Raw genomic sequence first — 14,527 nt, forward strand, 5'->3', positions numbered from 1 at the left:
GTTCCCTTGGCTGACATGGTTCTTGACAACTGTCTGACTCTTGATACTCTTCTGGCAGAACAAGTACTTCCTGCTGCACTTGGATCAATGTGCCAGAACAAATAAAAGTTAATATTAAGGAAATACAAGCCTAGGTTGTATATTGTCACCCTGCTTATTTAACTTATATGCAGAGTACATCATGCGAAACGCTGGACTAGATGAAGCACAGGCTGGAAACAAGATGGCTGGGAGAAATATCAATAATTTCAGATATACAGATGACACCACCCTTATGGCAGAAAGCGAAGAGGAACTAAAGAGCCTCTTGATATCAGAAAGTGAAAGAGGGGAGTGAAAAGCTGGCTTAAAACTCAACATTCACAAAACTAAGATCATGGCATCTGGTCCTATCACTTCATGGCAAATAGATGGGGAAACAATGGAAACAGTCCGAGACTTTATTTTCTTGGGTTCCAAAATCACTGCAGATGGTGACTGCAGCCATGAAATTAAAAGACACTTGCTCCTTGGAAGAAAAGCTATGACCAACCTAGACAGTATATTAAAAAGCAGAGACATTACTTTGCCAACAAAGGTCCATCTAGTCAAAGCTATGGTTTTTTCAGTAGTCATGTATGGATGTCAGAGTTGGACTATAAAGAAAGCTAAATGCTGAAGAACTGATGCTTTTGAACTGTGGTTTTGGAGAAGACTCTCAAGAGTCCCTTGGACTGCAAGGAGATCAAGCCAGTCCATCCTAAAGGAGATCAGTCCTGAATATTCATTGGAAGGACTGATGCTGAAGCTGAAACTCCAATACTTTGGCCACCTGATGCAAAGAACTGAGTCATTGGAAAAGACCCTGATGCTGGGAAAGATTGAATGTGGGAGGAGAAGGGGACAACAGGGGATGAGATGCTTGGATGGTATCACCAACTTGATGGACAGGAGTTTGAGTAAGCTCCAGGAATTGGTGAAGGACAGGGAGGCCTGGCAATCCATGGGGTCGCAAAGAGTCAGACATGACTGAGCAACTGGACTGAACTGAACTGCACAAGCCCAGGCAGAGAGGCTTCAGCTGAACAAGCCCAGGTGATATTGCCTCCCTTATCAACATTAAGGAAGACCAAAGTTAACCAGGTTCCTTCTCTTTCTAGGTCTTTCAATGGCTATTGCTCTCCTTTACATCCCTTGCTTGTTTAACCTTTTGGTTAAGTTTGTGTCCTTTTGGCTCCAACAGCTTGATGTAAGGCTCATGGTGGCTCAAGGAACTCAGCCCATTCCAGTGGAGAGGGGCCCAGGTCCCTACAGGTCCTTGGAACAGTCAGAGAGGGACTTCTATACCTCTAGGGTCTATGGTCCCTGTCTAGTAGGAGGAAGTTTCAGAAGAAGAGACCTTCAACATCTTAAGAACAACAACGTAGAGTCTCTCAGTGGGGAATGAGACAGGTCTGGGATCTGGGACCCTTTGCTGCACTGCTGCAAAGCTTATACCTGAACAACCTCTCCTCCAGCAATAAAATACAAAGAAACTATAGGGGATGAAAAATAACTGCCTGCATTTAGCAGTTAGGGCAGATTCTGGACAAAAGATACAAAGAGAACAAAAAACCCAACTGCCATGTCTGAAGAGCCTGGAGCAAAAGCATGCCACAGCACACACCACCACCTAAGGGATAGGCAGACCACCTAAGCAAGCTACCCTCCTACCTGACCCCTGGACACATCCCTACCCTTTCCCATATAAGGAACAAGCTCAGCCTTCCTTGGGGTGCAGAGCAAGCAAGGGAACCTGTTGATTTGTTCTCATACACCCCCACCCTGCAGCAGGAGTCCCAATAAAGCCTGGCCTGAAAAAAAAAAAAAAGCATATGTAGTAATATATTGCAATATATTTTCTTAATAGCTTTGAGTGCTCACTGAAAACCTTATTGATAAAAAGAGGAAAAAAGAAACAAGAGTCACCATGTCTGACATCACTGTTAATCTCGCCTACATAGGGGTTAGTCTTTGCAGTTCTGTGCCTAAGAGTACATGCGGTCTGCTCTGGGTTCTCCTGGGGAAAAGAAATACTGGCCAGTCAAGGGAAAAAAAATGTGTCCATCTCAATTTTTCTAGCTGATTCTGTTTTGAGAATTAGGAGACAGATAATTCAGGGCAAAGTTGCATGGACCTTTTTTTGTCTCATTAAAAGACAGAGCTGAGACATGAAGACTTGGGACTAGATAAAAGGCAGGGGGAAGACACTGCTTTCTGACTGTTGAAACAGACGACAAAAATGAAAACAGAGGACAAGAAGGAGTGAAGTAAGAAATGCAAATATGAAGGGGCTCCCCACTCGGCCTCTGGGGGGTGGGGCAGGCGAGTGTTGCTAAGCAGCAGCAGGAGACAGTGATCAGCAGTAGCAGGCACAAGGAGGGAAGAAGAGTGGGAGAAGGGGAGCTGGAGGTGAGTGTGCGTGCCCTTCTGGTCAGTAGCCGGATGGGGTCCTCAATCTATATTCGAATGAATGAAAGAATGGACCAAGCTACGTTCTCCACAAAATGCTCTGGAATCTTGCCTATTACATGTCAAAAGCTGTAATACACTGCCCACATTTCTTATTTCTAGGGGAGATTTGCTTCACTAAACCCACTACAGAAACTCACTGTACATCACCTTTCTACCAAAGCTGCTCTTCAGCAGAAAACCCAGCGCTGAGAAACTTAAGATGCCAGGGGGTCTTACTGCATCCAGTTTTCCCCGCTGACACAATTGTGACCCCCTTAGTCTCAGTATTGCTACTGATAAAGTATATGACTGTCCAACCCATAGCAGTTACTTTAGACACAAGATAACAGGGGCAAACGTACTTTTAAGAAGTGGTGCACGAGTATAGGAGATTACTGAAGATATTCATCATAAAATAGTGGCTGTATATGCTAAGTGAGTGGAATCCATTATAAACCAAAGCACTGAAAGATAACACCTCTCCTTTTGGGCAGGAAAAAAAAAAAAGATTTCCTTTTAATACAGCAGTTCTTAATAAAGGAGATGTCTCCTTGCCTTGCCTTTAACAGCTCAGCCCAAGGTTTCCACGATGATTTTCAACTGCCCCCTGCCCTTCAGTGTTGACCTCAGCCTCTGCAATTTGGTGTCCACTCCATCAAAATGATTTTCCACGGTTATAACCCATTGCACCACATCATCACATTTTTTGTATAGAGCAGCAATTGCTAGCTGAACGGAATAATGGTTATTTATGCCTTGCCAAATACTTTTCGAAGCTTGAGTCTGATCTGTTTCCTACTCAACCGCCCAGAGTTCTGCTGCGCTCAGAAGTACTAATGATCAAATCTGGGGTCTGCAGGCTCCTACAGGCAGAACAACAAAGCCCATGAAACATATATGGGGGGAAAACTATATTTTATTTCACTAACCTCTAACTGGAATATTAGAGAGTATGCTAATATTTGATTCAGTTCAGTTCAGTCGCTCACTAGTGTCTGACTCTTTGCGACCCCATGAATCATAGCACGCCAGGTAATGCTAATCAAAGAAATCCGCATTCTTTGATCATGAATGTTGGCAACAAGTTACAGTTGTTATCATCTGTGACTGTCACCAAAATAAATCACAGATACATTTACATCAGTTGAAATATTGTTGGGAGCTCATCACCACTTCAAAATTATAGTCGTTATCCAAACTTCTGTCAGGTCTTACTTAAGAAGCACATATTCTTGTATCACAACATAAGGTATACGTATCACTTTTATGGTAACTGATTTCCTTTATGATCCTATATATTTTATGCATTTTAAAACATTTTGAAAAAACGTCTATAAACGCAACTACATTTCTGTCTACCTTCCACAAACAGCACAAAAATGCTTAAGAAGGCCCAACTGCCGAGCGTTCTGGTGAAACTTGTTTAACTCATTGACGGAATTGCAGCCCTTCTCTGCTACGTTCCAGCTAACAAAGTGGTGTTGGAAACATCCTTCAAGTGTTTCGGTCAAGAAGCTTTCACACATCTGAAAGGTAAAAAAGGAAGACAGAGGAGAGGTCTTTTCCAAGGACACGATCGGATACAACAAGACCTTGCACCCCCGTACACAGCGGTTCCCTCCACTGTGCCTCCCTGACTCTCCTCCCTGTACATGTGCCAGAATCTCTCTCTCTTTTTTTTTTAATTCCATTAAGCGCCAGACTTCACAACAGTTCATTCCAGCCAGTTTTTCTTGTATTAACTTCTGACAATGAGAAACCTGGCTATGGGCTCATAATCTAGGATGAATTTGCTTACTCAAACGTAGCACATACATGAAATCATTTCAGAACACACTACACCATGAGAATCAAATTAATCAAGGTGCTTGAGTCCAGTTCTGTCTTTAGCCCCATGTACCCAGTCAAAGCTTTTGACTGTGTGGATCACAACAAACTGTGGAAAATTCTAAAGAGATGGGAATACCAGACCACCTAACCTGCCTCTTGAGAAACATATACGCAGGTCAGGAAGCAACAATAAGAACTGGACATGGAACAACAGACTGGTTCCAAATAGGAAAAGGAGTACATCAAGGCTGTATATTGTCACCCTGCTTATTTAACTTATATGCAGAGTACATCATGAGAAACACTAGAATGGAAGAAGCACAAGCTGGAATCAAGATTGCCAGGAGAAATATCAATAACCTCAGATATGCAGATGATACCACCCTTATGGCAGAAAGTGAAGAGGAACTAAAAAGCCTCTTAGGAAAGTGAAAGAGGAGAGTGAAAATGTTGGCTTAAAGCTCAACATTCAGAAAACTAAGATCATGGCATCTGGTCCCATCACTTCATGGGAAATAGATGGGGAAACAGTGGAAACAGTGGCTGACTTTATTTTTCTGAGCTCCAAATCACTGCAGATGGTGATTGCAGCCATGAAATTAAAAGACACTTACTCCTTGGAAGGAAAGTTATGACCAATCTAGATAGCATATTCAAAAGCAGAGACGTTACTTTGTCAACAAAGGTCCGTCTAGTCAGGGCTATGGTTTTTCCAGTGGTCATGTATGGATGTGAGAGTTGGACTGTGAAGAAAGCTGAGAGCTGAAGAATGGATGCTTTTGAACTGTGGTGTTGGAGAAGACTCTCAAGAGTCCCTTGGACTGCAAGGAGATCCAACCAGTCCATTCTAAAGGAGATCAGTCCTGGGTGTTCATTGGAAGGACTGATGCTAAAAGCTGAAAGTCCAATACTTTGGCCAACTCAAGAGTTGACTCATTGGAAAAGACTCTGATGCTGGGAGGGATTGGGGGCAGGAGGAGAAGGGGACGACAGAGAATGAGATGGCTGGATGGCATCACTGACTCGATGGACATGGGTTTGGGTGAACTCCGGGAGTTGGTGATGGACAGGGTGGCCTGGCGTGCTGCAATTCATGGGGTCGCAAAGAGTCAGACAGGACTGAGCGACTGAACTGAACTGAACTGAACTGAACCCAGTCAAGACTGCTTCTGAAAGTTCTTTCTTCACCCCATCTTAGCATGGTTGTGTGATTCACTTGTAATGATTCTGAGACCAATTCCAACATCTGAGGGTCTTCCCCACACCAACGAGCAACTTTCTAGCACCAACTGAGGGTCCTTCTATTCAACTTGATTTTGACACTACAGACCTGTGAAAGCAGCTCTTCGGCCCCTTTCCTGTTTCCCCATTTCTGTCTTCTTCCCTTCAGAGAACGTACTTAAAGAAATGAGAGCACACAGCAACCTAACTCCTGACTGAACACTCTCCAGAATGCACACCTTGCCTTGCCTACTCTGCTAATTCTTTTCCAAGACTAGCTGTATAACCCCAAGAGAATCAGCCAGTCTACATACAATGGAGAAGGAGGCGGAATCCAACTTTCTGCCTCAGGGATTCACTGATTTCTTCCTCTCTTTTTTCTCCTCTTTAAAAACTGTCAGGACTGAGCAGAATCTTTGGAGGTGGTCTCAGGACATGAACCCACCTTTCCCCCAGATTTCCAGCTTTTCTGATTAAAGCATTTTTTCCTTTTTTCTGACATTTGCCTCTTGATTATTGCCTTTGAGTAGCAAGTAGCCAAACCTGAATTCAGTAACAGATTTTGGTATCCAACGTGGGGCTGGGCTCTGCATTGGAGCTGCCAGCTGCAGTGACTTGCCCTTAAAATGGTGCGTCATAAAACTGCTTAATCTTCAAGAAGATTCAAAGAAAGGATTTTTTGACAACTGCAGGTTTTCAATAACTTTTAAATCATACTGTTGAACTAGTTAAGATATACAAAAGGTCTAATGGAAACTGATTTCATAGAACTGTTAAAAAGAAACTAGTTGACTTGAATACACTGATGAATATGGTTATAATTTTTTGGTTTTGTAAAATATTATTGGCTTTTAATCTTACTTTCCCAGATATGAGGAAAACCTTTCCCCTTAAGCTAATATGACTTACAGCAATTTGGTAAATTATACATTTGTCAGCAGACTTGAAACATTTTTTCCTCTCCACCTGATCCCTCCAGAGACTGAAAATGCTTACGTTCCCAGCAGCTTTATCAGGGAAATTAGGAAGGCCACATCTTAACAGGTGCAAAAATCTCACAGTATTTTGGGGATCTCAAAAAGCAAGGACTTCACCTAAATCCATAGCACAAAAACATATGGCAAGCCCTTGGTACTTGGTATGGTTTTCCTGGCCGTGAGACTCCTTATGAAACATTCTAGCACAGCCAATTTAAAGGAGCCACTATGATCAATCAACCAGATTCAGTTTACAAACAAGTTTAACCTTAATTTGGTTATATTTGATTAAAACAAGGATAATTTTAGATAGAGATGTTTCAATGGATATCCAATTCTGATTCTGTTGAGTTCAGTTGTTCAGTCATGTCCAACTCTTTGGGACCACATGGACTGCAGCACACCAGGCTTACCCATCTATCACCAACTCCCTGAGCTTGCTCAAATTCATGTCCATTGAGTTGGTGATGCCATCCAGCCATCTCATTCTCTGTCGTCCCCTTTTCCTCCTGCCCTCAATCTTTCCCAGCATCAGCGTCTTTTCAAATGAGTCAGCTCTTTGCATCAGGTGGCCAAAGTATTGGAGTTTCAGCTTCAACATCAGTCCTTCCAATGAATATTCAGGACTAATTTCCTTTAGGATGGACTGGTTGGATCTCCTTGCAGTCCAAGGGACTGTCAAGAGTCTTCTCCAACACCACAGTTCAAAAGCATCAATTCTTCGGCATTCAGCTTTCTTTATAGTCCAACTCTGACATCCATACATGACTACTGGGAAAACCATAGCTTTGACTAGATGGACCTTTGTTGGCAAAGTTTCTTTAAAAGATGCTGCAAAGAGTAACTTTTGATCTACATGATTTCACGTCTGTGCATTTTACTTCTACCTGCAGTATAAGAATTCTCTAGCAAAGGGCAAAATAAACTCAAAATACTGATGAATTTTTCCTTAATTGCGCTTTGCAGCAGCTAAACCATTCTCCCTCCCATTAACAAACATATCATGGTTCCTATGTCCCTAGCATCTTGCCAAAACAGCTGGTAGGCCAATGTTTAGGTCTCTGCATGCCTCTCATAGTTTAAAAAAAAAACAAACAACTTGTGTCATACTGTTCTTATACTTGTCTTCATTTATAAGTCTGCACACAGTGTGATCACTCATTTAGAGCCAGACATCCTGGAATGTGAAGTCAAGTGGGCCTTAGAAAGCATCACTATGAACAAAGCTAGTGGAGGTGATGGGATTCCAGTTGAGCTATTTCAAATCCTAAAAGATGATGCTGTGAAAGTGCTGCACTCAATATGTCAGCAAATTTGGAAAACTCAGCAGTGGTCACAGGACTGGAAAAGGTCAGTTTTCATTCCAATCCCAAAGAAAGGCAATGCCAAAGATTGGGCAAACTACCGCACAATTGCATTCATCTCACACGCTAGTAAAGTAATGCTCAAAACTCTCCAAGCCAGGCTTCAGCAATACGTGAACTGTGATCTTCCAGATGTTCAAGGTGGTTTCATAAAAGGGAGAGGAATTAGAGATCAAATTGCCAACATCCGCTGGATCATCGAAAAAGCAAGAGAGTTCCAGAAAAAAATCCATTTCTGCGTTATTGACTATGCCAAAGCCTTTGACTGTGTGGATCACAACAAACTGTGGAAAATTCTGAAAGAGATGGGAATAGCAGACCACCTGACCTGTCTCTTGAGAAACCTGTATGCAGGTCAAGAAGCAACAGGTAGAACTGGACATGGAACAACAGACTCATTCCAAATTGGAAAGGAGTATGTCAAGGCTGTATATTGTCACCCTGCTTATTTAACTTAGTGCAGAATACGTCATGAGAAACGCTGGGCTGGAGGAAGCACAAGCGGGAATCAAGATTGCTGGGAGAAGTGTCAGTAACCTCAGATACGCAGATAACACCACCCTCATGGCAGAAAGTGAAGAAGAACTAAAAAGCCTCTTGATGAAAGTGAAAGAGGAGAGTGAAAAAGTTGGCTTAAAGCTCAACATTCAGAAAACGAAGATCATGGCATCCAGTCCTATCACTTCATGGGAAATAGATGGGGAAACAGTGGAAACAGTGGCTGACTTTATTTTTCTGAGCTCCAAAATCACTGCAGATGGTGATTGCAGCCATGAAATTAAAAGATGCTTACTCCTTGGAAGGAAAGTTATGACCCATCTAGATAGCATATTCAAAAGCAGAGAGATTACTTTGCTAACAAAGGTCCATCTAGTCACGGCTATCGTTTTTCCTGGGGTCATGTATGGATGTGAGAATTGGACTATAAAGAAAGCTGAGCACTGAAGAAATGATGCTTTTGAACTGTGGTGTTGGAGAAGACTCTCAAGAGTCCCTTGGACTGCAAGGAGATCCAACCAGTCCATCCTAAAGGAAATCAGTCCTGGGTGTTCATTGGAAGGACTAATGTTGAAGCTGAAACCCCAATATTTTGGCCACCTGATGCCAAGAGCTGACTCATTTGAAAAGACCCTGATGTAAGGAAAGATTGAATGCAGAAGGAGAAGGGGATGACAGAGGATGAGATGGTTAGATGGCATCAGCGACTCAACGGACACGAGTTTGGGTAAACTCTGGGAGTTGGGTGATGGACAGGGAGACCTGGCATGCTCCGGTTCATGGGGTCGCAAAGAGTCAGACTCGACTGAGCAACTGAACTGAGCTAAACTGAAAGAATTACTTTAAAAGTAAATTAACACAGTGGGATATAATTACATACCTATGAGAATGGCTAAACTAAAACAATTTACTGAGTACTCCAACTGCTGGTAAGAAGGAGGAGAAACAGGATCTCTCGTATCCTGCTGGGAGGAATGGACAATGGTAGGGCTAAGGTGAAAAACAGTTTGAAAGTGAAAGCAAAGTGAAAGTGTTAGTTGCTCTGTCCTGACCAACTCTTGTGACCCCCATGGACTGTAGCCCACCAGGATTCTCTGCCCATGGGATTTTCCAGGCAAGAATACTGGAGTGGGCTGCCATTTCCTCCTTCAAAATATATACGAGTTACTCCAAAAAGGAAATAGAAGAAGAGAGGAGGAAGGTCCTTCATACCAAGTTTTTTTAGATAATACATACAAGATTAAATGTCAATTTGCTTAATTATGGGCTTCTCAGGTGGCTCAGGGGTGAAGAATCCGCTTGCAATGTAGGAGATGAAACTTCAATCCCTGGGTCAGGAAGACTCCTGGAGGAGGGCACAGTAATCCATTCCAGTATTCTTGCCTGGATAACCCCCTGGACAGACGAGCCTGATGGGCTATATAGTTCACGGGGTCACACAGTCAGACACGGCAGAAGCGACTTAGCACACATGCATGCGCTTAATTAGGCTCATTTCTTGTTACTGCTTTACGTTAACTAACCTAATCAAGACGAGAACTGCGATTTTCTGATGTTTTTATGCTCCATGAGAAGATAAAGGCGTAATATGGCATACAAACAGTTCTCTAGGTTGACAGGTCAGTTAACGCAGAATTTAGATTTGAAAGATACGGTTCCTACTCAATTCTGACTAAACACAGGATATCCATTTTAAGATCTGACATAAGTACTGCATACCTTACTGTAGGTTTTAAAGCTGATCCTTTCTCTGTTTTAATATGCTCGAGCCAAAACTTTAGCAGCAGAATCTCTTGAATTCCTGCATGCTTTCTCTCTAAACAGTAGCTTCTCTTCTAAGGTGTTCCCCAAAACTACTGAACATGTAATCTCTCCCTTCCATTGGTCTCTAGCTCTTCATTCCAGTCACTAGTAGTTCCTAACAATGCCACCACCTTCTAGAAGAATAGCAGACTGCCTCAGGAGTGGGCTAAATCAACCAAGACAGAGTACAGTGCCCGAACCAGCATAAAGGAAACCTGTTTGCCTTCTGTGTAACCTTTGCAAGTCAGCACGTTCTCCTTCCCAAACTACCAATGCACAAAAATGAAAGCAAAGACTAACTTCCCTTTACTTCCAAAGGAATCTTAAAAGAAGGAATTATTAATGAATCTGGTTTTTTAACTGTGCGATTAACTTGGGTCCAATACCTTCTGGGAGCTGGGAATTTCTTTGACCCTTCCTCCTCTTCAGGGAAGCCAGGCTGGTAGCAGATAAAACAAAGGTCAAAGTTAGCACACCTAAACTCCAGAACAGGCATGGCATAGTCTGACGCCAGCAGGGGCCAGGTGGCTGCCAAACCGGATGACGATAGATCTAGCGCCTCGGGCAGTTCTTCATGGTTCAATGAACCAAGTTCACACCCTGTCTCAATTTTCAATCCAGCATCATAAATTTGCCCTGGGTTAGGGGGCAGTATTTGGAACTTCTCAAAAAACATTTGCCTTTGCTTTCCTTAGGGTGTTTTGTGTGGCACAATCTCTGCTTGTACTTCTGCTCTTATGAAAGGACTTGAAATAGCCCTCTCCTTCTTTTGCTGGCTCAGAGGTTAAAGCATCTGCCTGCAACGCGGGAGAGCCGGGTTCAATCCCTGGATCAGGAAGATCCCCTGGAGAAGGAAACGGCAACCCACTTCAGTATTCTTGCCCGGAGAATCCCATGGATGGAGGAGCCTGGTGGGCTACAGTCCACGGGGTCGCAAAGAGTCGGACACAACTGAGTGACTTAACTTAAACTTTCTTTTGCTCCAGTTCTGAATAAAGCACGTTTGCCACAAACCCTCCTCAGATATCCTACATTTATTCTTCTTTTGCTTTGCCTTTCTGCAACATTCACCCAGAATGGTCTGTAATGTACCCCAAGAGGGACAGACTTATACTTTCTGGAGCTTTCAGTCCCTCAGATGTCCCATGATCATCTGTGACTTCAGCTAATACCTACTTCTTTAGTTCTTGTTTTTCTGATTTCCAGATCCTCATCCTGCCCACCTTCCCAAACTCTCCAGAGATACGTTTCACTGACATCTTTTAAAATTGAAAGTCTAACAGAGAATTATTTTCCCTCTGTTTCCTCTAAATTAATTTTCCTCCAAACATCCCAATCTTTGCCCATCACTAAGCCACTCCATTTAGAAAATATGTAATTTCTCCATCTCAGTGGGAGTCAAAGATAGGGTTAGTACCCAACGATTGTAAGAGAAAGGAGAAAGAATCTTATGGCTGCCAGAGAAGATCTTTAGGGTTAGCCTTTCGGGCACCAGAGAGAAAGGAGGGTGGTAAACAAACTGCAAAGAAATACCGTCCTTTCTGTACCGATGAGTAAATAGCATTTTTAATGCTGTGTTTTAGTAAACAAAAAAGGCTGTTGTCTGTGACTGTGGGCAATGCTGTTTGGGCTATACTCAGTGCTATAGGAACAAGTAGAGACAGACATAACCTCTGAACATGGTAGAGTCTTGCCGGCTGAATTCGTTCCATCCCTCTGCAAGCATCACGTCAGCTATCCTGGCACAATTATTCCTCATTCCAACCTCCACACCTTTGTTAACACATCTCTTGGTCTGGAACCTTGACCCCTCTGAGCTTTACTTAAACCTAAGATATCCCTTTTTTTGGTGCTCACGTCAAGCCCCACCTCCTGTAAGCACATCTCTCTGAACTATTTATTTAGCACTGGCACTAATTCATGCAAGGCAATATTAAGCTAACAAAGAGAGCCGACTCTATGCTGGGCACTGTTTCAAGTGCTTCACTCACACCTACATACGAATTAATTTAATGTTCACAAAGATCCCACTGTATAAGTACTGTTATTCTCCCCATTTTACAGGTCAAGAAACTGAGACCCAAAGTGGTTAAGTAAGCTGCCCATGACCTGAGTGATCAGTCTACGGAACCCATGTTCTAACACACTCTGCTACAGGCAACATCCTGTCCATCAGATTTTGCTAACTTAGGTAACAAAGCTACAAGTGAAAATGAAAGCCGCTCAGTCATGACTCTTTGCGACTCCATGGTCTACACAGGCCATGGCATCCTCCAGGCCAGAATACTGGAGTGGGTAGCCTATCTCTTCTCTAGGTTATCTTCCCAAGCCAGGAGTTGAACCCAGGACTCCCGCACTGCAGGCAGATTCTTTACCAGCTGAGCCACAAGGGAAGCCCAAAGAGCTCCAAAGGCCACAATAAAACCAACAAATCCAAACAATAGGCTTTTGATATCTCTGAGGAAGGGGAGGCACTGGTGCAGGAAGGTTAAGTTTAGAAACAGACTGTGGAGAAATTACCTGACAACATGGAGTCAGTCAAGCTCTCCTGTCCCACTCTCTCATGGTCTCACACCTTATGTTCTGTAAACAATGATATTCTGACCTTGGTAGCACTGGGCCTGTGCGCCCACTTGGCCATGGGTCACTTTGTCTGTCTTAGTACATCAGTAAGTAGTCTTTGAAGACTCCTTGCTGCTGCTGCCGCTGACTGGAGAATAAACACATGTCTGCAGTCCCCACAGCTCCTTCAGTCTTCTTCCAGCTTCCCTGGTCTTGCCTTATCTACCCTGGGTTCTGTGAACAGTGTGAGTGGAAAGACACAGACCAGTTAGAATACCAGCTCTACCATTTTCTAATTAATTGACTTTGAGCAAGTCAAGTCACTTAACCTTTTTTAGAGTGAGCCTCTGCTTCTGAAAGATTATAAACTAATTTTTAGAATGGTTGTGAGAATTAAATGAGATGATACAGGTAGAGCAACAAGCACATGGCTGCCACATAGTATGTGATCAATAAATGTTGGCTCTGGAACATGAAAGAGGCTCAAATTGTGAAATACAGTGACCTTTCTGTGCTAAAGTATTACACAATGGTTATAAAATGGTATTAAACAATAACCATAAAAACATAATTCTTTGTGACAACACACTAATGTGATTTTACTAATTTCCTTAATACCCCAAGCCTGTAAAAGAGCCAAACATTAATTATCTCTAATGAAACAAAAAGCCTTGCTTCTGGGTATCAGACTGAAACAGCAGAGGGCCTATAATTCACCAAAAACAAGAGCAAATAAGTATAAAAAGCAAACAGCCAGCAGTGGGAAAGTTCCCATAAAGTGCCCCAACAAACAGGAGTGCATTGGGATAGTTCTGGAAAGCGCGTTTTAAGGGCTGAAGGTTCAACGTGATGAGAACCCGACGCAAGAGTCTACAGTTTTTGGAGGCCTGGAAAGCGGAGTTCGGTACAACTCCTGGGAGGTAGGTTTCAGTTCCCTTTCTAGGGAGAGGGATAGGAAAGGGTTCCCCTGTGCCACGATGAGCCTACCCGTGCAAGATGCTCGCGTCCCAGCAGGGTTAAAGGGCAGAGGATATTCTCCTTCTGGCCGGTAAGGCCCACCAGCTCCGAGGTACCTTTCTAACTCTGGAGCAGGGCCGCGTTAAAGAGGACAGCGTGACTGCGCAGAATGAGGCCGCTCACATTTCAACAATCTTTTTAGGGGGGAAAGGTAGGCGGTGAAAATGTAAGCATTGGGAAAAGCCGGCATCAGATAAGTGACATCTCTGCAAAATGCCTCCAAAGATTCTCAGGACCCAGTGACCTGCAAAAGCTTCCTTGCAGCTCTTGTCTCTCCGACCGCACGCAAGGTTGACTGCTCCTCCAAAGAAGCTTCTAGACCAGCCCCTCGCCTACTTCTCACCAGCTGCTACTCCCAGCCTTCCTTACGGAAACTGAGGCCTGTTGGACCAGAGGCCTGGAAACAGGACGGGGTCGTGGCCCGCCCGCGGTAACGGGTCTTGGGACAGACCTGGCGGAGGGAGGGAACCGCTGGTCCCGGACAGGGACCGGGCATACACCACCCCAGTCCTGTTGGAAAAGACCCCTCTTGCCGCTGCCAAGGTCATCTGGGACCCCCCACCCCCCGCAAGACGCCGGCCTCGAGCGCACTCACCAGCGCGCCGCCGCGCAGCAGCCGAACAGTAGCTCGCTCCATTAGTGCTAGAAAACTGATGCTACAGATGTAGCGAAGATGTGCGTGGGGAACCTCGGGCCGCACGCCAACACCTGAAGGCAGGTAGAGCCAAAGCCCCGCCCACTCACCCTGCCCCCTGTCCCGACGGTACGCCGAGAGGGACAATA

At 43.9% G+C, this 14,527-nt stretch overlaps 1 protein-coding gene across 2 annotated transcripts in view; it reads right to left on the reverse strand.

Moving 5' to 3' along the window:
- Positions 1-14,525, reverse strand: part of ACADSB (acyl-CoA dehydrogenase, short/branched chain) — a 34,743-nt gene extending 20,218 nt beyond the window's left edge. The window contains exon 1 of one of the 2 annotated variants that reach the window (XM_005698580.2): positions 14,340-14,525. In XM_005698580.2, coding sequence (XP_005698637.1) covers positions 14,340-14,381 — 42 coding nt within the window. In that variant the 5' untranslated portion in view covers positions 14,382-14,525. Of the gene's footprint in view, positions 1-12,685; positions 12,778-14,339 lie in introns of those variants that run through there. The other variant, XM_018041365.1, reaches the window with a different exon arrangement.

The sequence above is a fragment of the Capra hircus genome, chromosome 26 (assembly GCF_001704415.2).
Source record: "Capra hircus breed San Clemente chromosome 26, ASM170441v1, whole genome shotgun sequence".
NCBI classification, from domain to species: domain Eukaryota; kingdom Metazoa; phylum Chordata; class Mammalia; order Artiodactyla; family Bovidae; genus Capra; species Capra hircus.